The sequence below is a fragment of the Monodelphis domestica genome, chromosome 4 (genome assembly GCF_027887165.1).
Source record: "Monodelphis domestica isolate mMonDom1 chromosome 4, mMonDom1.pri, whole genome shotgun sequence".
Taxonomy (NCBI): Eukaryota; Metazoa; Chordata; class Mammalia; order Didelphimorphia; family Didelphidae; genus Monodelphis; species Monodelphis domestica.
This window is the reverse complement of record NC_077230.1, coordinates 98,110,600-98,136,213: the sequence shown is the minus strand read 5'-3', so window position 1 is coordinate 98,136,213 and position 25,614 is coordinate 98,110,600. Positions and strand designations below refer to the sequence as shown.

General features: G+C 35.1%; 1 protein-coding gene across 5 annotated transcripts in view; it reads right to left on the bottom strand.

The window, feature by feature from the left end:
* Positions 1-25,614, bottom strand: part of PPP2R3A (protein phosphatase 2 regulatory subunit B''alpha) — a 227,019-nt gene that overhangs the window by 162,622 nt on the left and 38,783 nt on the right. For 3 of the 5 annotated variants that reach the window (XR_008911147.1, XM_056793650.1, XM_001364818.4), the window contains exon 2: positions 221-2,720. The exons of 1 other annotated variant lie outside the window; for it this stretch is intronic. Coding sequence is in view for 3 of the 4 variants with exons in the window: in XM_056793650.1 (XP_056649628.1) it covers positions 221-2,224 (2,004 nt within the window). In the remaining variant the exon portion in view is untranslated. Of the gene's footprint in view, positions 1-220; positions 2,721-3,239; positions 3,262-25,614 lie in introns of those variants that run through there. One more of the 5 variants, XM_056793649.1, reaches the window with a different exon arrangement.

The following is a 25,614-nucleotide window of genomic DNA, read 5'->3' as shown; positions in this document are numbered from 1 at the left end:
ACTCCCCAAATGCAGGCATCATGTCTTATACTTCTTTTGTATCACCTGGAGAGCCTTGCAAGGTTAGAAAACACACACCAACACTTGGTTCACACATTGAAGTCAGTGAAACCATTACCACTGTAAAGCAGGTATTTTCCCAGTAAAACGACGTTGATTCAAACAAAACTTTTTTTCATGTGTATTTGCTTTTTAAGTATTTCTTTGGTGTTGGTCTTACCTTGATTACCTCAGGGCTCTGCTGAATCAAAACCATGGCAGTACTATCTTTGGCTTTATCACTTGAATGGCTTTGACATACTGATGATCGAGTCTGTGAGGAAGTTGTCAAAGTTTCTTGCAAAATTTGCATCATTTCTTTTTCTTGTGATAAGCTCCCTCTGCCTGACTTGCATTCCACTAGTTCTTGAGCAAAGTCTTCAATGCTTTCTAGGATACGCAACAAAAGAGCACGATCCTCTTCCTCTATTTTATGCCCATTGGTTTCAATGATTCTTGTCAAACAAGAAGGATATTTTTCTGAAAGTGAAGAGTCATTAGATTTGGGCTCAAGATCCAAAGGTATCTGTCCAACCAAAGGATTGTGATTATTTAAAGAATTAAAGTCACAACTCTTGGTGAGAGGTTCCCTTAGTGTATTTTCCATTTTTTGTGAAAAACATTCCAAATCCAATAATAGCTTATCTATCTCCTCCTGATTATTAGGTTTCATAATATCTATATGTTCTCCCTCTTCAATTTTAGTGACTTTGGGTGTAGGATCCTCCTTAGATAAGGCAATAGTTGTCTTTTCAAAGATGTTGCCAACAGTTTCAGCTTGTACCAAGGCGGGAGATTTTTCATGACTGGTTTTATGGTATGTAAATTCTGGGTTAGTTTTATTCATTTCTAAAGATTCCTGATTAAAACTGTTCTCAGTCCTTTTTGTCTTATCAGACACTTTTCTCCCATCTGATTCTTCCTCAATATAAAGAGTTTCCATGAAATCAGTAGAAGAAACATCTTCTAGAGGATTAATAGTTAAGGTCTCTGGTTTAAGTTGGATAGCTTCTGTAGTTCTGGGATGATTTAGTGCTAAACTTTGTAAGGAATTTGAAGGATCTTTTGGGGGGTTAGTATGAATAGATTTAATTGTTCCAGTTTTAATACTATCATGCTTGTTTTCTTCAAATTCAATTGAATGGGATTGCTCTGTTCCTGGTGCTAATTGGACAACATCCTCATATTTGGGGGGTTGTTCAGTGCCAAATATTGGAGAGAAGGGAGCTGGCTGTAAGTTCGGCAAGTTACTTATTAATTCAGTCAAATCTGTAGTCTCAGTATGTCCAGAATGCATGAATTCAAATGGTATTTTTTTTAGATAGGAAGCCAACCTGGTCATTACATTCACATAGATAGTTTCAGAGCTTGAAAATGAATCATGACCACCTCCATCATTGATATTGCTCCCCGATTTCTTTTTTATACATTGCTTTATGATGTCTGTGCATTTTTTCAAGTCCTCAGAGCACTTGAGCAAGATATCTAAGCACATTTTTATGTCTGTTCCAGAAGAAGGGCTATCCAACTTATGTTTTTCCAATATTTGGGTAATCAGATTCTCTTCAGATAAATTTTGAAGAAATAAGGAAGCAAGGTTTGTTTCAAATGAATTATTATGGGGCATAGGTTTTTCTTCAAGTGAGGAACTCCGGAGTAAACCAAAGGATGGATAGTTCCCATCACTGCCATAATGACCAAAGATCAGGTCAAAATCAACTGACCTCCTATTAAAAGAGTCACTCTTAACTTTTCTTCCCTTTCTGTAAGTCACATGGTTAGAGTTCTTAAGTTTTTCAAGGGAAAATTCTTTGATTTTTCCACTGGCAAAATTGATTGCTTCTCCTGCAATGTCTTTCAGGTTGCAGGTATTTTGCACCACTGATACCTTCTTGACCTTAGGTATACCAGGAAGGATTTGATGGTTTTCTTCACTCTCAGGCAAGGAAAGACCATTTTCACCAGGTAGAAACATAGGAGCATGTGCTGCATTTTTGACACCAGAGACAGGGATATGCAAGAGTTCTGCACAAACACTATGATGTACCACAATACAGTCAACTCCATGTTTGAAGGTCTGGCAAGTTCCAGTGCAATAATGTATGGCCTGCTGAAAGCGCTGATCTATGACAACACTGTTGTAGTAGTTCACAGTGCTAACCACAAGCCTGTAGGCTGCTGCCATAACATAAAGTCCACTTAGTGGAGTTCTAAATTCATAAACAACAAGTTAGAGTTCAACTTAGATATCGTAGTTTCTTCACTTAGGCTTTATACATATTTGACATTCAGATTTTAGTAATAACTTGCTAATGTTGGGCAGTGGTTTTCCTTTTTTTGCAAAAGAAAACAAAACTTGAAGGTGGGATATGCTGCCAAGATACAGTAGCTAGTGCACAAGTGAGTATGAATGAAAAGTGACATTGTAGAAGACACCAGTCCTGGGCATATCATCTGTTGCTTGTCTCAACCCTCTTGGATAAAACAGCTATGTCATAATAATTCATGAAGCCATTTTGAAGTTTGTTTTTTTAAAAGAAAATACCTAGTTTCAGTTCTTCAACAAGTTCTATGACATTGAAATGGAAGTTAGATGACTTAAAGTAAAGTATAAGTGCTGTGAGAGCTGAGTTTTCCAAGGGTTAGAAAAATCCATTTTTCCATGAGTGAGACGGTGTAACCTGGATTAAAACAAACAAACAAAAAAAAAAAGAAAAAGAAGTGAGAAATAACTAGGAGCAAATATATTTTGTCATTAAGAGAGCTAATGAGACTTGTAACCCTTCTTTGTCCTTTATTCTAATGTTTACACAGTTCAATGGTTCTCATCTAAATAGTCCTCACATCTTGACAAGTCTTTTTTGCAGTGTTTCTTGTGTTTCTGGGAGTTTATTTGGGTGGATTTAGAATCCCTTAGAATTATTAAACCTATATATGAATTTCAATCTTGAGTCTAGGCTAAAATATCATTAACCTGTACAATCAACCACATAGGAATAGAATAACTGCCTTACGATCACACATTAATAAAGTTACCTACATTCATTACATTAAAAAAAATGAATCTCACTTGCACGCATGAGGATGGCACAAACATCCTGTATAAAGTTTCACTCACATGCATCAGAATATTCACTCTTACATGCATGCACACATTAAGTTAATCTTACACACACGCATGATCCTGTAGTTCCTGATACCTGAGATCATCTTTCAAGGTGAGATGACAGGCAAGTAAGTATCCTGTAAAGGAGAAGGCACCTCAGACCTGTGACAAACTTCAAGCAATACCAAAGGATGGAAGATACACGGACAACTGGAAAGAACTTTGAATCAAAGACATTATGGGGAATGAACTTCAGGAAAATGGGTCACGTAAGATTAATCACCAATCATATTAACTTCACATATAGGGAAGTACATTCACTTGCACATTAGAATAAATATGCATCCACCAGACATATCTAGAATATGAACAAATTTCACATTGACATTAGGGGCTGTGCCATAAATAAGGACAACCCATACATTGTATATCTGTAAATGAATCTCTACTACCAGAGGATATATATGTATATATGTATTTAAATAACATGTGACCTATGTAAATGTGTACAAATAACAGATATGTATATATGTAACATAATAATGATCTAATCCAGTACTATAGATAGAAAGGAGAGTTAAAATACTAACCATTAATAGACAGGGACGGAGTAGTTTAGGGTGGAAAAGGGAATGTTGTAACTAGAGAGGTAACATAGGGACAGAATAAATCAGATTTCATTAGATACTAGTTTATATATATATACCTATAAATGTTATGAATTGTAAAACTAGAATTAGCATTTCATAAGACATAGGACAGTTCAATTTTACTTAAGATTTAAATTTTATATTGATTGCAATAGGAATGATCTTTCTATTAGGAAATTGTTATGTTGTAAAATTTTTTGTTGATACATAATTCTAACCCTCTTCCCACAACTCAGTCTTAGCATAAGATAGGAACTTAGATTAGCAAATAGACAGATTAGGATAAGACTTTATCATTCTGGGAGGGGGGGTTAGATGGGTACAATAAGTAGCATAGATGGATTAGAATAGACATAGGAGATAAGTAACTGGCGTGGGCCAGGGTGGCACAATGTGAACAGGAAATGGAGGATTTGTGACAGAGGCTGGCACTAGAGAAAAAGTGCCAGGCTGAAGAGTATGTGAAATTGATCACCTCAATGGGGGAGGGGCCCCAGGAGTGGAATTCTGAGAAGGAGAAGACTGGGGGAGAGAGCAGTGGTTCTCTCTCAGTCTTAAGACATTGAAGAGAGAAGGTAGGAAAAAGATTTTCTCTAAGGGTTACCCACTTTTCCTCTTGGTGACTGGAAATCCTTCCCCCTAACACTTCCCAATAGAAGGGACTTTTTTTTTTAAGCCCTTACCTTCCATCTTGGAGTCAATACTGTGTATTAGCTCCAAGGCAGAAGAGTGGTAAGGGCTAGGCAATGGGGGTCAAGTGACTTGCCCAGGGTCACACAGCTAGGAAGTGGCTGAGACCAGATTTGAACCTAGGACCTCCCGTCTCTAGGCCTGGCTCTCAATCCACTGAGCCACCCAGCTGCCACCCAGTTGCCCCCTAGAAGGGACTTTCTGAAGAGAAACCTGAGCAGACTTTACCTCAGCTCCTGTTGCCCAGGGGTGAGTCAACCTGACTTTCTCTCAGGGGGCTCAGGCTGCCAAGGCCTGAGTTCCCCCCAAACTTGAGGAGAGAGGAAAAGGGTTTAGATAGAGACAGGGACCTCCTTTTCCCACTTTCCTTTTCCCACTCTTCCCTGCCTGGTATTTCCTTTTGTATTATCTGATTGAGTTAACATTAAAAGTTATCTGTTCCCCAAGATGAGTGTGAGTGAACGGATCAAGGGGAGACCTTTAGGTCTCGAGTAGAGGGGGGACACAAGGGACAAGAGTGAATTGGGGAGAGCAGCTTTAGTTAAGGAGAGAAGGCAGAAGGGGGAAAATCTTCAAACCCCCTCTCCTCTTTCTGGGCCAACCCGTTACATCTGCTATCTCCCCTGAACCCTGCTTTGAGAAGAGGATTCTCCTCTCTTTCCCCTTCTCAATACCAAAAATCCAAACTTCCCTTGGGTACAAACTTCCCTCATTTTTATCTTTTTTTTTAAACACTACTCATTTAGCAAAGTGATATTTCTAAAGAAGTAGTCTGATTATAGCACTGCCATACTGAAGAATCTTCAGTGGTTCCCCATTGACCCTAGGTTAAAAGACAAATTCTTCCGTTTGACATTTAAGCCTCTGTACAGTCTGGCTACCTTTGTATGCTTACAATAGATCATTCCTCTTCTAGTACTCAGGCTTCTAAACAAATAGGCCTACTACTGTTCATCAAATATGACATTCCATCTTGCTTCTCTATGCCTTGGCACAAACTCTCCTCTATGCCTATAATGCACTCCTTTCTCTACCTTGTAGAATTCTCTGTTTTCATCAAAGGTCAACTCAAGTACCAACTACTACTTGTTTTACTTTATTTTATACACATATAACATATGCACTTCATTTTGTATATATGTACATACATGTATATTCACACACATATAACATATAATCTATTTATATATGTACATGCTATTTCTCCTAATAGAATACAAGCTTCTTGAGGTGTTTCATTTTTGTCTTTGAATTCCTGGCACGATATGGATTGGTACATATTAAGCATCTTAATGAATGCTTATAGATGAATGATTTGCTCACTGAAACAGAGGTTAACACCTCACTGTACCTCACCCTAGTCTCAAGGTAGCTCACCCTCAGAGACCTGGATAAGTAGAAATTTTGTATCCTTTGGACTTCATCTCCCAGAATTCTCCCCTTGTTTCAAGAATCCCTTTTTCCCTTTCCATTTACGTGCATCCTTTACATTATGGTTTTTAAGCTGTGGGTAACACTTCCCTCACTCTCTTTTCCATGTGGGAGGCTAGTGAGCTCTATCTGATTCTCTAGCCTTTTATTTTCCTTTTGCTTCAAGTAAAATAATAAATCTTATTAAATATAATACTTGGAGTATTAGATATTAATTTTTAAAATTACAGACCCAACTACAGAAATTAAAGCTATAGCAATAGGGTGCAGAGTTCTCTGAACTGCTAGTACTAACCCAGAGAACTAAGAAAAAGATAAGACACTGGAATAAATCATTGCAGGGAGAGGGTATGCTGTGGGATATTCCACTGAGCCTGAAAGAGCTCAGCATCCAACTGGCACCATGTCTGTAACCTCCAAAGTCACCTGGGACAGACCTAGGCTGGTAAACTGTCTAGCATAGGAGAAGGATAAGATGCTGAAATCCAGTCCAAAGGAAATTGCAATCAGAGGGGAAAGAGTTAGACAGTGAATAATCAAGTGAAAAAACTGAAATGATCAAAAATTTTCAAGAAGATTTATTATTGAACCCTTGAATGTCATGAGAGCGATCCCTCCCCACCCCAATCAAAAGGCTAAACATCATATTTTGAGAAATCTTAAGACTTCCCAATAATGATTGACTGGTAGCTTCCTGAAAGAAACTTCTCAAGAAATGATAACCAAAACTGAGAGTTTTCAGGTCAAAGAAAAAATACTACATAAAAGACAGAAAAAGAAAGAAGTCAAATTCTAAGGAGTCACAGTCATGATCACATGATTTAGCAATCTTTACTCTAAAGAAGCAGACAGCTTAGAATAGGATATTCCAGAAGATAAAAGATACAGCCTTACAGACAAGAAAATTTTATCCATAAATACAGAATATAATGCTATGGGAAAAAATAAACTTTTTATGAAATAGAGAACTTATAAAAATTCCTGACTGGGAAAAAAAGAATTCTGTACAGACTTTGAAAGTTCAAACACTGGGATTTGGAGAAAAAACAACAAAAATAAATGAGTAAGCACCAATAAGGGATAAAACAGGGATAAACTGCTCAAATACAAGTGTGTCAGTACTATGGTAGGTGCTATGAGGTGATATTAAAAAGTCTCTACCCTGAAGGAAATTATATTCTTGCAGAAGAGAGTTAAAACCAGCACACAGAAAACAACAGTCTAAGAGAAATGAATATAGTCAAGGACTAATTTGTGCAAAGATAGAAGGAAATGCAAAGGACAAAGACATTAATGTGAATTGGAGTAGTAAGGGAAGGTTTTATAGAATACAAAGGTAGGTTTAAAGAATGGGGAGGATTTGGAAAAATGAGAGTGGAGTAGGTGAGGAAAGCAAGATGAAAGATACAAAGGCCAGAATAAACATGCTTTATTTGTGTGATAGTGATAAGAATGATCTGATTAAAGGGTGTATATTATGGAGTAGTGGGAAACAACACTGAACACACAGGGTGGAGTCAAATTATGGAAGGCCTTGATAATCAAGAACAACTTATTCTTGATCATTTAGGCAATGTGGAGCCTTTCAGGTTTTTTGAGCAAGACAGTGATAAGACAAAACCAGTTTTTAGGAAGATTATATTACCAGATCCACTAAAATCCTATTCTGATAGCTCATTTTGATGTGGAGGTGATCTGGGAAGTTCTACAATCTGAGAACAAATTCTGGAAGGTTCTAGCCATCTCGAAGAGTTTTGAATATGTCAGTTTCAGGCAGACAGGAGTGTTAATTCTTGCAATTGCAAGGAGCAAGTGACCTTTGTGGGTAAGGGACCAGAGTGCAGATCAGAAGAGCAATGACCACATCTCTCTCCAGATCCCACTATTTTGGAAGCATTGAAAACGTATATACCTCTAGAAGTAGTTGTGAAAATAGCAGTGTGCAAAAGGATCTTGAGATAATGTTCACTCCTGATCTTCATGTGGGTAGAGCTCAAATTTAACAGAATGCTCAAAATCAAGAAGTAGGTTGGAAAAAATGAGAAAATGACAAGAAAATGCAATTTACCATAAAAAGCTACCCTGTCACCATGTGATAGGGAGGATTACTATACAAATTCAGAAGACATTGATGTCAAAACAGCTTCAACAAAGCCACAAGGAAAAATGTAGGTTAGACATAAGAACCAGAAGAAGTTCTGAAAGAGCTAAAGAAAGAAAAAAGAGAGATACAAAATCAAATAAGAATGGTAGAGGAAAAACTGGGTAAGGAAATGACAGTGATACAAAAAAGTACAAAACAAGAATTGAGAGCTTGGTAAAAGAGCTACACAATAATGGAAGGAAATAACATCTTAAGCAGAGTTAGTCAGATGATAAAAGAGGGACCAAACCTCAGTGGTGAAAAGAACATCTTAAAAAGTAGAATTGGCTAAAGGGGAAAAGGTACAAAAGCTAACTGAAGAAACTATTTAAAAAAAAATTAGAATTGAGGAAGTAGAAGCTAAAGACTTCACAAGGAATCAAAGAAATAATAAAACAAAGTCAAAAGACTAAAAATATAGAAAATGTTAAAAATCTCAGTGGAAAAACAACTTACCTGGAAAACAGATCAATCAGAGATAATTTAAGAATTACTGGATTACCTATAAGCCATGATTAAAGAAAAAACCTAGACATCATATTTCAAGAAATTGTTGAAATTGCCCTAATATCTATGAGCTAGGAAGTAAAACAGAAACTTAGAGAATCTACTGATTATTTGCTGAAAGAGATCTCAAAATGAAAAATCTAAGAACTATTATTTCCAAACTTCAAAGCTCTTGGGTCAAGGGGAAAAAACTCCAAGCAAACAGAAATAAACCATTCATATATCAGTCACAGTCAGGATCACACAAGATTTAGTAGCTTACAGTTAAAGCAATGGAGGGCTTAGAATATGACATTCTGGAAGGCAAAGGAGTTAGGACTACAACCAAGAATAAACTACTCAAGAAAACTGAGTATAATCCTTTAGAAAGAAAAATTTTTAATGAAATAGAGGACTTTCAAGCACTCTGATGAAAAGACTAGAGTTGAACAAAACATATGGACTTTCAAATAGTAGGCTAAAGAGAAGCATAAAAAAGTAAACACTGAAGAGGATTCATAAGGGACTTAATATGACTAAACTTTTTATAATCCTTTGTGGAAAAATGATACATTTAACTCCTATGAATTTTATCATTATTAGGGTAGTTAGAAGGAGTATAAACATAGACAGAAAGTAAAGGTATGAGTTAATTATGATAGATCTAAAAAAATAGGATGAGAAATAGTGATGCATTAGAAGAACAGAGAAGAATGGATAAAGAAGAATGGGGAAAATTCTCTCACATAAAAAGAGTTGTTCAAGAAAGAACTTACAATGGAGGGGAAAATTGGAGCAGGGCAACACTTGAACCTCACTCTTATCTGAACTGATTCAAAGAGAACAAATATATACACATACAAACTCAGTTGGAGTTGGGTATAGAAATCTATCTTACTTAACAGGGAATTAGGAGGAAAGGAGATAAGAGAAAGGAACATAGAGTGAGGAGAGGGGAATCGGACTAAGGAAGGCAGTGGTCAGAAAACAAAACAGTCTTTAGGAAGGACAAACTAAATAGAGGGAGAGAAGGACAAAGAAAAGAAAATAGTATACAGGGAAATGCATAGTAATCATAACTGTGAATTTGACTGGAATGAACTCACTTATAAAACAGAGATAGCAAAATGGATTAGAAATTAGAATCCAATACCATGTTTAAAAGAAAACACCCTTGAAAAAGAAAGACACACAGGAGTTGAAATAAGGGGCTAGGCAATCTCTAGAATCAACTGGATTATAAAAATAGATTTTGTGTCTTTCCTGGCTATAAAACCTTAAAAAGTTTTAGTTTCATTTTTAGCTCCAATATCCAAACAGTCCTAACAAATAGAACACTGTATGTAGCAGTCCAACCCATAGGTATTATGGAGAGACAAGGTTTGTTAATGGGCACATGGCCATTCTGCGCATGGCACACACCTGAGGAAAAAAAACCCACCATCACCTTGTTGTAAGTTGCAATTATCCAATGGCAATACACTATGTAACTCATCTATATGTATTGAGGCATTGTGTAACTTATCAATAGGTATTGAGTTCATTTGTGTATCAAAGACAATAAATGGAGAAGCCCGTGGCCAGCTCCTCCTTCTTCTTGGACAAGCTACAGGTTTGCTATCACCACCTTTCTCTCTTCTCTCTATCTTTACCTGAGGCCTGGCCTTCGGCCAGGTGTCTCTCTCTTTCTTTTCCAATGCTTATACCTAGCATTCTCTAATTCTATTAGTCTCTATTCATTTTCCCAGCTTTTGGGACAAAAATCCACTATTTCACAAAAACTGCTGGGAAAATTGGAGGACAGTGTGGGAAAGATTAGGTTTAGATCAACACCTCACACCCTACACCAAGATAAATTCAAAATGGGTGAATGACTTGAACATAAAGAAGGAAACTATAAGAAAATTAGGAGAACACAGAATAGTATACATGTCAGACCTTTGGGAAGGGAAAGATTTTAAAACCAAGCAAGACTTAGAAATAGGCACAAAATGCAAAATAAATAATTTGGAATACATCAAATTAAAAAGTTTTTGTACAAACAAAACCAATGTAACTAAAATCAGAAGGAAAGCAACAAATTGGGAAGCAATCTTCACAAAGGTTTAATTACTCAAATTTACAAAGAGCTAAATCAATTGTACAAAAAATCAAGCCATTCTCCAATTGATAAATGGGCAAGGGACATGAATAGGCAGTTCTCAGCGAAAGAAATCAAAACTATTAATAAGCACATGAAAAAGTGCTCTACATCTCTTATAATCAGAGAGATGCAAATCAAAACAACTCTGAGGTATCACCTCACACCTAGCAGATTGGCTAACATGACAGCTATGGAAAGTAATGAATGCTGGAGGGGATGCGGCAAAGTAGGGACAATAATTCATTGCTGGTGGAGTTGTGAATTGATCCAACCATTCTGGAGAGCAATTTGGAACTATGCCCAAAGGGCGATAAAAGACTGTGTGCCCTTTGATCCAGCCATAGCACTGCTGGGTTTGTACCCCAAAGAGATAATAAGGAAAAAGACTTGTACAAGAATATTCATAACTGCATTCTTTGTGGTGGCCAAAAATTGGAAAATGAGAGGATGCCCTTCAATTGAGGAATGGCTGAACAAATTGTGGTATATGTTGGTGATGGAATACTATTGTGCTAAAAGGAATAATAAAATGGAGGAATTCCATGGAGTCTGGAACAACCTCCAGGAAGTGATGCAGAGCGAAAGGAGCAGAACCAGGAAATCATTATACACAGAAACTGATACATTGTGGTACAATCGAAGGTAATGGACTTCTCCATTAGGGTTAATGCAATGTCCCTGAACAATCTGCAGGGATCTAAAAAATACTATCCACAAGCAGAGGATAAACTGTGGGAGTAAAAACACCAAGGAAAAGCAACTGCTTGACTATAGGGGTGGAGGGGATATGACTGAGGAGAGACTCTAAATGAACACTCTAATGCAAATACCAACAACATGGAAATGGGTTCGAATCAAGAACACATGTGATACCCAGTGGAATCATGTGTCGGCTATGGGAGAGGTGGTGGGAGAGGGGGGGAGGAAAAGAAAATGATCTTTGTTTCCAATGAATAATAATGTTTGGAAATGACCAAATAAAATAATGTTTAAAAAAAAAAGAAAAGAATCTATTATGCATCAGTTGGAGTGGCAGGGATATAGCAATCATGACCTCAGACAAAGTGAAGCAAAAATAGACATAGCTAAAAGAGACTGTCAAAGAAACTACAGTTTGCTAAAAGATACCATAGACAATCAATACTAAACATACATGCACCAAATAGCATGGCATCCAAATTCTTAAAGAAAAATTTAAGTGAATTACAGGAGGAAATAGACCATAAAACTATACTAGTGGAGATCTTTAACTTTCCCCTTTGAGACCCGGATAAATCTAATCATAATATAAATAAGAAATTAGTTGAGGGGTTGAATAGATTTTAGAAAAGTGATATATGTTATCATCTCTGGAAAAAATGAATGGGAATATTTTCTCAGTTATGCTTGGCACCATCATAAAAACTGACCATGTAATGAGGCATAAAACTTCACAAACAGCTGCAGAAAAGCAGAAATGTTCAATGTAGCCTTTTGGAACCATAATTTAATAAAAATTATGTTCAATAAAGGGGCTTAGATGCTATAAGGATATTAGAAATCAAGTCTTGTTATATTAAAGTGAAGAAGCTGGCTTGAGAAAGAATTGGAGTTTGAAACAGTTGAGAGTGTCAGTTTAAAATGTTGACAGTGTGTGTGGGAGGGATAACAGTTTTTCTGTGGCAATTGGTCTCTGACAATTTCTCTCATAGTGGTGGGAACAGGTGACATCTTCTTTTCTCTCTCTCCTCATTGTCTGAGGTAGAAGGAAAGGAAGAAAAAAACTGAAGGAGTTAAATAATTTTCCTTTTCCAACTTGGGAAACACTAGTGTTTTATATCTGAGAAGACCAAAGAAAGACCTGGTTTTTGGTTTGGACTCTGAGTCTGTTAAGGCTCAGAGTCCTAACTTGGTTCTTGCTGAGGCTCAGCCAGGTAGTCTTTGTTATGTTTATAACTTGGAGACAAAGTTAAGAATTATACGGATAATAGTGTTTAGTTTATTGAAGAAATTGGGAACATTTGGGTTAGTCAGCTCAGGAAGGATCAGTGTAGCCTGTGGAAACAGGAGAAGCAGTTCCTTGCAGAACAAGAGTTTTATTTGGGTGGAGTTAGAATACCTTAGAGTTAGAAATCCTTTTTTTAATACATACATTATCAAGAAATAGCTTATTTTTATATAACAAGAGTTTCCTTAGTATCCTTGCACCTGGTCCTGAAGAGAAGTTCACTTATGAACTTCACTTCACTGATATAAACTGAAGACACTTTGTAAGCACAAGTATCAAATCAATAATCAATTCATTTTATATTATTTTTTTACAAAGCATAGATTAAAAATTAACTGGAAACAATTTATTCCTCAGGAATGAGTGGGTCAAAGAACATATAGAAAAAAACAATCATTTCATTAGAGATAATGACAACAATGAGATATACCAAAATTGATGGGATACAGCCAAAATAGTTGGGGGAAATTTTCTATCTCTAAACACATAAATGAAAGAACGCATGTGTCAATAAATGAGTCCTGCAACTAAAAAATCTAAAAAACAAATTAAACTCTCTCCCAATTAAACACCAAATAAAAATCTTGAAAATCAAAGATTAAGAAAACTGAAAACAAAATTTCAAATAAAAAACAATAGCACTTAACTAATAAAACAAGGTGCTATCTTTAAAAAAACACAAGAAATAGATATGCTGTTAGTTAATTTGATTTTTTAAAAAAAGTCTCAAAAATGGAAAAAACATTTACATCAATGAAGAGATTAAAGCAACTAAGAATTATTTCACCCAACTATGTGCCAATAAAACTGATCATCTAAATTAAATGGATGAATATTTTCAAAAATGTAAATTGCCCAGACTAAAAGACTAGGAAATAAAATATTACAATAACCCTGTCTGAGAGAAGGAAACAACACATCAAAATGAACTCCCAAAGGAAAAAAAACCCACAGAAGAGCAAGTGAATTAATTCTACCAAATATTTAAAGATCAATTCCAATAAAACCAAACTGTTTGAAAAAAAAAGGCAATGAAGATTTCTGTCAAATTCATTCTCTGAAATAAATATGATTCTTAAAACCTAAATCAGAGAAATTCAAAACAGAGAAAACTAAGATGGATGTCTCTAATGAAAACTGATAACAAAAACTCAAATAAAATACTAGGCAAAAACATTATAACAATATCATCAGAATCAAACACTATAATGAAGCTGCATTTATAGGAGGAATGCAGAGCTGGCACAATATTAGGAAAACAATAAGCATAATTGATGATGTTAATGACAAAAGCAACAAAAAATCATATGATTATATCAATTATGCTGAAAAAGCTTTTTAACAAAATGCAACATTCATTTCTGTTTAAAAAACAATACAATTGAAAGCATAGGAATAAATGGGACTTTTCTTAAAGTAAGTTAGTTGTTCTTCATACTCAAAGAGGTCCAAAATGACTTCACTACATTGGGGTCAATGTATAGTAGGTCTGGCTATGGCTGAGAAATGTCTGACTGAGCTCAGAAGGCTCTACCAGGTCAGGCAGAAACAACTTGAACATTTAGGATTGAGATGTCTCTGATTTTGGACATCTTACATTTCTTTTGAACTGCTGAAATTCTGCTTTGCTTATAGAATACACCACCTTTTTTGGTATGGGCATGCCATGCTGGATAGTCCTGTGCCCGTGTCTCCCATGTCTTGCAACTGATATCAAAGTTGTTTGAAGAGACAATTAGAGTATCCTTGTATTGCTTCGTAAGCACAATTCAGGTCTCCCAACTTCCAGTCAGACTTATGTTCTTTCCACTATACATATCTAGCTCCTTTGTACTTGATAACTCTTCAGATATCTGAAAATAGCTAGAATGCTTCTCTTTATTCTCTTCCTCTACGGGCTAAATCTAATAATGAGTAAAAAAAAAACAAAAACAGGTGAACTTGTATTTTAATTTTTAATTAATTAAATTTTAATTTAATTATATGCTTTAAAAAACTGTAAATTATAGGTAGTAAGTGCCAAACTCTGGAAATTCTGTCAAAATGTATAGAAGAGTCATAGTTACAGCTTGGGTCCCCCCAATGTGATGCACTAGTACTCCCTTGCCCCTCTAACTACTACTCTAGAAAATCTTTAACCTATGTAAGTAATCACATCAAGTATGCTCAGTACAGAGCAGTGTTGCAATGTCTGCCACATGTATTGTCTACTGAAATGGCAAAAGCCAGTGGTTTTACATTTTAATTCAATTGCATAATATTCCCTTTTTATTTTAAAATATTAATTGCTTCTTTTTTAAAATAAGAAAAGGGGCCCAAAATACTAAATTATAACAAATGTGCTGACAATACTAATAATCTTGGAATCTTTGGTAAAGAACTTACATAGAGATAATCATATATCAGAGACTTAAAGCTTAAAGGAAACTTAAAGAATATAGATTGATAGACAGATAATTAGATAGATAAATACACTACAATCCCCACATTTTACAAATTAATAAGGTGAGACACAGCCACTTGCCCAAGTTCACACAAAATAACAAGTGTCAAAGGCAAGATTTGAACCTAGTTCTAATAGATGCAATAAACTAATGACTAATAAAAATAGACTTGATTTAAGTCTAAGTTGAAGTAGTCTTACTAAAAACTACCAAACATTCCATCTGATGACTTACTTTTGTGATATTTCAAAATATCAGAGAATATGGCCTGGAACACAAAGGCCACTTAATAAAATTATGTTTTCTAAAAGTAAAGTAAGTAATAAACAAAGATATTTAGTCAGATTTTATGAAAAGTATAGGTAGAAACAATGTGTCTATCAAAGGACAAAATATTTTGTGACTTGAAAAAGTCAAACAATTTAATGTCAGTGTGGTAGCTGATCCTGATGCCATTTTGGTCCTCACTGAAGGTGTCTGACAACATCACTAAAAACATCATGCTTTTAGAAAGCATCAGAGCAAGCACATAGTCCTGCTTCACTCTACTAGTGACTGGGAAAATGGAAGAACATTGTCCATTATCCAAAAACTATGCAAGCAAAAAGCTATATAGTTCAGTACTTATGGACTACTTTCTATGGTCCCTCCTTCCTTTCCTTCTTTTTTCATCCTTGATTCCCTTATCTTTCTGCCACCAAATAAGTCTGGACACCACGTTCCTGTCCAAAGGTAGATTCAGAGACAATTTTGGATTTTTGTTTCTAATTACTCTAACAAGTACTATTTAGTTGTCCCCTAGTATTTTTTTATTGTCCATCAGTATTTCATGTATTATGTAGTAAATATAACTGTTAGTTAAACTGGAAATTTGAGCAAAATTAGTATTCTGCATGCTGAATAGCAAAATCTCATTTTGTTTATCTGATAGGAGCATGTTGTTGCACTGAGTTTATGTGTTTTTTCTCTCTATCTTTTAAGGAGAAAAAAAAAGAGTGAATCCTTGAAAGCTGTAAATGAAGCAATGTGAAATAAAATATGGAAAGATAATTTAAAAAATAATTCTACTTATTTGTTTTAACTTCTTTCAGGAAACACCTGGAGCATAAAGAATAAGGAAAAGAACTTGTTATTTAGGCTGATGAAATGGTAAAGGAGGAAAAACAGTTACAACAATTAGAGTGGCAAGGAAAAAATAGTTGAATACAAATATATGTGGAGGACAGATGAGTTATCAAGGAAAAAATGAATAAAACCATTTTAAGGGTTTTGTACATAGTACAAAAAGTGGGATGAATCAGAAGTAATAAGTCATTTAGAATGAATAGAACCATTGGTATTCTCAGAAACAGTCTTTTTTTTTTTGGAGTGGTGACTCAGTGTGGAAACTGTTTCTGAGAGTTGGAGGGACATAAAAATGTTTATGTCCTAGAACTACTTGTAGTGAATTGAATTTCTGAAACAAATTTTATTTTAAAGGGTTTCAAAAATAGTAGTAACTTTCAAATACTATATTTAGGAAATTTCTCATAATGTAAGAGTTTTATATGAAATCTAAGAAACAAATTGATGAGCTAATCTGCAATAAGGTATTTAAAAACAAAACCAGTATAATTGAATGTTGCAATGAAAACACAAAGAGTAGAAACTGTGTTTTCTTATTTAAAAAAGGAATGGAAAGCAAGTTCATTTTCCTTTTTGCTTTGACTAGAACAATTATAAGTTTTTAAACATGTTCAATTCTGCATTTTCTCTCTTCCTCTATCTCCTCCTCAATTGAGAAGGCAAGAAATAAAATATCATATATACATATAAATATATATTTCTAAATTCTTCTCTAAAATGGCTGTATTGGTTCACAGCTTCACAAATAGTGTGCTAGTGTCCCTATTTTTCCATATCCCCTCTAGTATTTGTCATTTTCTTTGCTCAAAGAGCTCTGGGCCATATAACATGGTAGAAAGTTAACTGAAAGGTGTTTGTTTTAAAATGAATTCTTTTTTTCTATCTCATGGATTCAAATAAAAATCATTTGGACAGTTTAGAATAAAAATACTAACAAACACAAAGTATGTTCATTGAAGAAATCTTAAATTTTTAGTATATTTAGCATTACCTACTAAATTAAGGATATGAGAGGATATCAAGCTCTACTAGGGATAAACCTTAGATGAGTATTGGTGAACCTTTTAGAGACTGTGTGCCCAAAATGCACCTTCAAGCTGCCTGTGAGCCCCACACATTACTAGAATCAGTGGAGGGAGGAAATGTGCACATTAGGCTTCTGGGCAGAGGGGCAGGGCATGAGAAAAATGTCTTCAGGCATGGTAGAGAGGGGGAATGGTGCAGCCTTCTTTGGCATGGCAGGGCACGTGTGCCATACCTTCATCAACACAACCTTAGACAATACTCGAATACTAAAATAAATATGATTTATTAAAAAGTGAATATTAAGATGAACCAAGGTGTCAGAGAAGAGGAAGCAAACCAATGGAACTCTTCCACCATTCCTTTCCAAACCAATTTTAAATTAAATTTAAATTAAATCAAATTAAATTAAATATTTCAAATTGAATTCTGGAGTAGCATAAATCAATAAAATGTCAAGGTGAGACACTGTTCCAACCCAAGATTACTTAAGAAGCTGTTAAGAGAAGTCTATGACACTTGGGTGGGGGGTTAGCCCAGAGTACACAGGGAATGCAAAGGGAGGCAACACCAACAGAAAGTTTTGGAGGTGACTACAATAGCAGCTTTTGGTGCTCTCAGGCCAGAGATGGTAAAGAGTTTGGATAACTGGTCAGAAAAAAGATTATATGGGTTCCCATAGCTAACAGTGGATGTAGAAAGGGGCATTGTACCATATCAGTGAACCACAGACAATGAGCAACCAATATAAAATTGTTTTTATAGCAGTTTTCTTTTATAAAAGTCTCATTTCTCAAATATATAGGTATGTCATACTTATAAAAATAAGAGCCATTCCACAATTGAGAAATGATCAAAAGATATGAATGAGATGTTTTCTGAAGAAGAAATTAAAGCTATCTATAGTCCTATGGGGGGGGGGGAAGCTCTAAATGCCTACAGATTAGAGAAATGCAAATGAAAACAACTCTGAAGTACCAATTGACACCTATTTGCTTGGCAAACAGGATATAAAAGGAAAATGACAAATGGTGGGAGTGGGTGGGATGTAGAAATGAAGGAACATTAATGCACTACTGATAGAATTGTCAACTGGTCCAATCATTGTGGAGAAAATGTATAAACATGCCCAAAGAACGATACAGAATCCTTTGCCATAGTAATACCACAACTAATGTAAAGAGATTAAAAAAAAGAAAAAGGACTTATATTTACCAAAATATTTCCAACTCTTTTTGTGTTAACAAAGAATTGGAAATTGAAGGGATGCTATCAAATGGGGAATAGCTACAAGCTGTGGTATATGGTTGGATGGAATCTATTTAAAGTTCTAGAACTGAACTATCCTGTCTAAACCAAGGGTAAAACCAATGGATTCCTTAGAATCATGTATTCTAAGTGCATAAATATTTAAAATGTGATGGAATACTATTGTGCTACAAGAAATGATGAGGGGGATGCTTTCAGAAAAATCTGGTTAGATCTATATGAATTGATACAGATGAACTGAGCATAACCAGAAAATAACTCTACATAGTAAAAATAAAATTATAATGTTGATTAACTGTGAAACACTTCTCTACTCTGGTCAATATAATGATCCAAGACAATTCTGAAAGACTCATGATGAGAGATGTTAACCACCTCCGAGAAAATTGATAAACTCAGAGTACAAGTTAAAGTATAATTTTTTCATTTTACAGTGGTACTGTGACACATAAGTTTAATTAGTTCCATTGCCATGCTGGTAACTCAATTTGCTTGTATGTCAAATTGAATTTCCCCATTTAAGTTAATAGAAATGCAATTAATCCGTTTCAGTCCCCAAAAACCACACAAATTTTTTATATGCTTTTAAAGCAAAATACAAAAATGTACTTTATGAATGACAAATATATTTATAGATGATAAGAAAGAATGTAAAGAAATGAAATTGTTTATGAAATGTTATTTACCTTCAAGGTCAGGCAAAGATGCCGGTGGAGAAGGTTTGCATTTCATGGGCTATTGCTTAACATAACTTAACTCTCTACACATGTAATGCAAAATTGACCTTACACATTATTTATGATATGTAACTTTATTGCTAAACTTAATTGCAATTTTTTAACTTTACTTATCATTTTCTTCATTGAATTTTGGCTGTTTTGCCATACTTTTCACTTAGAGGCCATTTCAACAAAAATCTTTCCATCAAAATTTGTTTCTTACTCCCTTTCAGAACTTTTCAAAAACATATGAATCAAGTGTCACACAGCTCCAATGCATGACCTGTTGCAACTTCTATCAGTGTGTCTTTTCAATAAACTGTTTAATTTTTTCCCCACAAATCCTCAACTTTCCTTAATCTCATTTTTGTTTTGTTTTGTTTTTATTGATTACCTCATCCACCTCAGGCTCCTCCCATACATGGAAGCTTGTGACTCAAAAATCCACTGATGATTTAAAGCAAAAACTCCAGATAGTGCTCATATTTCAAATTTCTAATGACTCAAAGTGTTTGTGTATCAAAGCACCACTGTATTTTCCTTCTTTTTTTGTGATATAGATAATATTGAAATATGTTTTGAATTATTTCACACATACAATTGATGTCATATTGCTTACCTTCTCAATGGGTGGGGGAGGAAGAGAATTGAACTAAAAATAAGAATGCTAAAAGTAAATAATACATCTTAAAATGTGAATAGAATACTGAAAGTTACTCACGTTTAATTGTGAAGAAAATACTAAATGCTAACATGCAAAATGTACAAAAACCACAAATGGCATCTTGTTAAGTTAGCCCTTGGCTAGTAGAGGCATAATACAAAGGCAACAAAACAAACATCAATAGATTGTTCTCTTTGGGGATTTTCTTTTCCTTTTCCCTCACTGGCCCCTCAAAGCTCTTAGAGTGAGTTAGGAACCCACAACTTATTTTCATTCAATCAGGGAAAACATAATTTGAAGGATGTGTGGAAAATAACTCAGGTAAGATGGATCAAGGTAGTATTTTCCATAGAAACAAGGGAACAATTTAGAGCAGCTATCGATTTCAGGGGTCCAAGAACTATTTTTAATATTTTGATAATAGTTCAGGATAATTGATTTCCTTTGCAATTTTATATATTCATGCATTTAAAATATATTATGAGGAGGAATCCATTGTTTATCCTTAGTTTAGAGGATAGTCTGGTTCCAGAGCCTTAAAAAAATGAGTCAAGAAAAGACCTGACACCTTAGAGTAGAAAGAGTGGGCAAAAAGGGCAAAAAATAATTTTAAAATGTTATAAAAAGGAAGCAATCTGTTGGAGAGTCTAGAAGTTTATGTATTTTGGATCTGATGAGGAAGGTTTTAGGAAGGGGAAAGCAAGAAGTATGAGAAGTGACTTTGGCAGAGCAAATATTTTAGACTTACTGAAGGTGGAAATGAGAAGCAGAAAAGTTACTGAGGATATTTTATTATCTGAGGCATCAAATAAAAAAAAAGAAGTCAGGTTCGGGGCTTTTTTAGAAGACAAGAGGATTCTTTAGGTTTAAAGAAAGAAACAAAAACAAGCCAAAAATAAATATGTGAAAAAAATCCAACATCTTCATATATACAGAACTGATTAAAAGATGAAAAGCACTTAAAATATTGACTTTGGAAAAAAATACAGTCCTGGTGAGTAGTTGCTACATTTTTCCATTGTCATCACAGTTTCCCAAATACAATGTCATGGACAAAGGATAGAGAAGTTATTAATTTATCAGTTCACTAACATAATTATTAATTAGCATGTATTTCTTCTTAGTCTAGGAAAGGGGGTATGAAAATGGAATCCTTTGTCATTCTCATATTTATTCTCGCCAAAAGTCATGCAAAGTTCCTTTTAAAGCAACCTCCTTGCTTAACAATAATTCCTAAGAAAATGACCGAAAAAATGTTACATAAGGAACTTCCTGAATGTCATCCATATCTTCCTTGTTGATCTATTCACCTTTATTGTTCAAGCACAGAGCAAGGGCTTAGAGAATTAGAAACAGAATTTATGAATTGGAAAAGGCCTTTAGAGATCATCCAGATAAGGACACTAAAGTTCAGAGAGGTTAAGTAACTTGCTCAGACACAAAACTCATTAGTGATAGACCTTGAATAGAATTATTAGTCTCCTAGCTTGTTCATCACGCTCTTCTCTCTACTAGACCAATACTACTATGACTTAGGTTTATGGTTTAACACTGTTTGAAAGGAAAAGAACATAAAAGTTTAATTAGGTAAATACTCTAGTATGGAGGAAAAAACACTGGATTTGGAAGCAGACGACATACATTTAAATCTGGGTTCTGCCACCGACTACTGATATGACATTGAGCAAAATGAAGACACTCTAAAAGGCTATAAATCTCGGTGTCTAGAAGGATGGTGGTGCCCATGTCAGTCATAGAGAAGTTTTGAAGTGTTTAGAATAGAAAGATAATAATATAAAAAAGGGTCAGTGGTGCTGATCATGTTTCATCTTGCTTATCTTGTGTGACTCACCTTTCCATGTAAAATGGAAAATCAGAGGTGAGGAGGGGTGGCATTGGCAATCATATTTCAGTAGGGAACCTGGCAAAGCCACAATGCAAACTGGAGAGAAGAGGGATAAGAGTGTTAGGGGTAGTGGATGGGTGGAGGCAGAGGTAGAAGAAGCTATTATTGTGGTGTCATACTAACAATTTTGTTCTGACTTGAGAGCACCTGCCTCAGAAGGGGCATGCCCAAGTACCCATGACATGGTTTTGCCAACATGGTAATCTAGTCCATACTTTAGAAACTACAGCTTTAAAGTATAGATTTAAGTAGTTTGTATTGCCTTTTCACCTTTGTGATACTTTGTAAACTATCTAATTCTCTGAAGACAATGATATTATCTCAATAAAATTTGTTATTGCAACTTTAGAGAATACATTTTTACTAAAGAAAGGCAGAAGTCTTTCAACAGACAACTGAAGGGCAGTGGAATATAAACAAGTTTGAAAAGTCTCTTATAGGACTGTATAGTTGGAAATTCTTGAACCCCTGAAAACTACATTACCCCAAATTCCTTCCTATATTACCGAAAATCCTTTTCCTGAATCCTCGAGTTTGTGTGATTGGTTATAAGTGGGCTGTAACTCCTCCCTCTTCTTCTCTCTTCTCTTGTGACCGGGATGGATTTAGGTAGTCCCTTTACTTTAATTATTATTAATAAAACTGTAAAAAATGTAATTCTTAGTTATTTGCTATTAATTTTAAAAGCCACATTTATGGATGACCACTTTGGGATAGAATTCTCAAATATTTTTAAGAGAGATTTTCAGTTAAGTAAGTTTTTCACTGGCCACCTAGCCCACCTGCCTTTATGCTATCCTAGCCATTACTGTTGCTGCCCATACAGCCTGAGCTGTACCGGCCCAGTCTCTAGCCGTCCACAGCCTATGACCAGACTCACCTGCCATTTGAAGCCTCTTTTTTCCCCCAAAGAGGGTGAGATTCCTCAATCCTTTCAAACCCCCCCCCTCACTCCACAAGGGTTTTCCTGCCTGCCTTAACCATTTTTCAGGATGGAGAAAAGAAGCCCCACCACTTCTAGTTTTCAAGTAGATTTTTTTAAAGCTGAACCTGGACTCCTAGTTCACAAGGCTGTTATTAAAAATTTTCAAAGGGAGGGCAGTTAGTCCAAATCAGTGGATTTTAGTCAGTTTTGGGGAATAAGCCTGTTTTCCCCTTCTTTCTCTTGATCCAAAACACCAAGGAGGAGTACTTTTTCTATCATATGCAAATGCGCTATTGTTTTCCCTCAAAGTTTTGCCTCAGGGAAGAGAGCACAGAAGAATAGCTCTTAAAAGCCCTAGCAAAAAGCCCTAAAAAAGGCTTTTTACTTTCCAGTCAGGGTCTCCTTTTATTTAAGGAGTAAACTTGTTACAAAGCATGGCTCACTCTATGAAAGAGCAGCACACTATATTATCTCAAGCAGCTCAAAGTTTTAGAGTGTTTTTCTTACTCTTGTTCCTGGGTGCAATGGTCCTTGTGCTTAGCTTGAATAATCCTGAGGTTTAGAGGGGAGATTCATCTTCCTACACACCTTTGGCATTTGGGCCTGCCCAACCACTAAAATATATCCAACCTGAGATTCCGCCATACTATGTTTAGTGCAGAATTCTCCCTCACTATGACAAACTTCAGAGCTCTGACAAAAGAAATGCAAATGGATGATAAATTCTGGGGGAGGAGAAAACTTAATGAGATCTGGAAGTGAATTTTAAGCCTTTTCAGACTCCATTATTTTATTCCTTCCTAATCATTTTCAGTTTACTCCCCTCCTTAATAGTGAACAAGTCTACTGGGATTGGAGAAAAGGATTTTGCCTTCACTGCCTATGATATTACTGATCACTTTAAGGTTTTAATTTTTTAAAGTTTATCTGTATTAATCTAAGGAATGCTATTTCATTACATGAATCTTTATTTTGTACCTTTGCTGAAGAACAAAATATCATTGTATAAACCCATGAACATCTTGCCCAAACCCATGTCACTAGATCCATCAAAGCTCACATGTAGCCTTAAAAGCCTTTTCTGCCTTTTTGCCTTTGTTAATTGTCACATAAATGATGATGGACTTCATCAAAACTAGTAAAAATTGTATACAACCATTGGAGAATTTAATTAATTTAATTGTAATTTTAAGGGGGTCTTCAGAAATAATTTTAGATAACTAGTAGTTTCTGAATGGATGATATGTGTGTGTGTGTGTGTGTGTGTGTGTGTGTGTGTGTATGTGTGTGTATAATGTTGTATTAAAGGTAGAGAACCAAATAGAAGTTCCTCACAGAGAAAAAAGTTTTACATAAAACAGAAAGCCAAAAGGAGCTCCTGCATGCATTCTCTTCAGTTTAATTTACTTCTACCAGAACAATATAGATTTTTTTTTAAAAACCCTTACCTTCCATCTTAAGGGTCAATACTGTGTATTGGCTCCAAGGCAGAAGAGTGGTAAGGGCTAGGCAATGGGGGTTAAGTGACTTGCCCAGGGTCACACAGCTGGGAAGTGTCTGAGGCCAACAATATAGATTTCTTGGTGATGTTCTAGACCCAAACAGATTTTCCTCAAAAATACAGAGGTTTGGTTTTTTTCTAGACTCTTTTGCCAGATTTTTACATAATGGCAGTAATGTACTTTGTTTAAAAATATCTTTGCCAAGGTTAAAAGAATTGCTATATTTGTAAAAAGTGAGACAAATATCTATCAGTTAATAGGTTTTTTAAAAAAATGTCATACAGAAACTCATGTGAAATATGATAGTGGGTTTGTTTGCTACAGTAATTAACTGAGATATTGTGAATTTTGGTACTTTCTTTAAATGTGCATTATCTACTATAATACTGTTCTTTATAAAAAAAACTGTTACTATGTGAAAACCATTTGAACTCACATAGTGGTCCATGGCCAAGTTAAAAAGGAAATGGATCTCATTTTTGGTGAGAAACCTTTATATTCTACCTCTCCTTGGCTGACACAGTGTCTCACTGATTGTAAGCTATATATTTTTTATTTTTTAAAAACATTTTTTAAAATTGTTTTTCCTGGCATGTGCTATAGTATTTGAGTTTTAATTTTTCTCTTCTTTATTATTTGAAGCACATGTCACCAGTATTGAGATTTTCTTTAACTTTTTTGATTTTGCAGTAATGTTTAAAATACATTTGTCCTCATATTAATGCATACCCAAAAAGCTTTACACTATAGAATAATGCCACTGATTATTAAAAAAAATGACAGGACTTTACTTAATGATTCTGTTTGGTTCCAGAAGAAGAGAATACAAAAAGAGCCACTGTATAGTGCTAAAAAAGCACAAAACTACCTACATAGTGCCTATTGAGCACAAAGTCAAAGAGACCAAATCCCAGTAGGATTGATGTAATTTTGAGCCAAGACAAGAGGACTTGAATTTGTTTGGGGTTTGAGATTGAAGCTGTTTTGACATCTCAGAGGCAAGACTTCCTCTGAGTCCGATCAAGCATCTCACTTTAGCTTCCATCCTGGTTCCCATTTGTCTGAAATCTAGTCACTTTTCTGTCTTTCATAGTGTGGCAAACTTTTGTCGTCCTGGCTACTGATTTGGGTAAGTGCATAATTGCCTAAGTCACTTTAATTGGGCCCTGCTTTACTCAGATTTTTTAAACTTTGATATTTTATATTTCATCACAAGTTATTTTTTCTTTTATTTGGATTTTTTCTTTTGCCAATTGATTCATATATCTCATAACTCAGCCATGCATCCCTTAGCGATTCCTATGTTTGTTATTATCCACCTCAGGGGGGACTTATTGTTGTGACCTTTGATATGAATTTGAG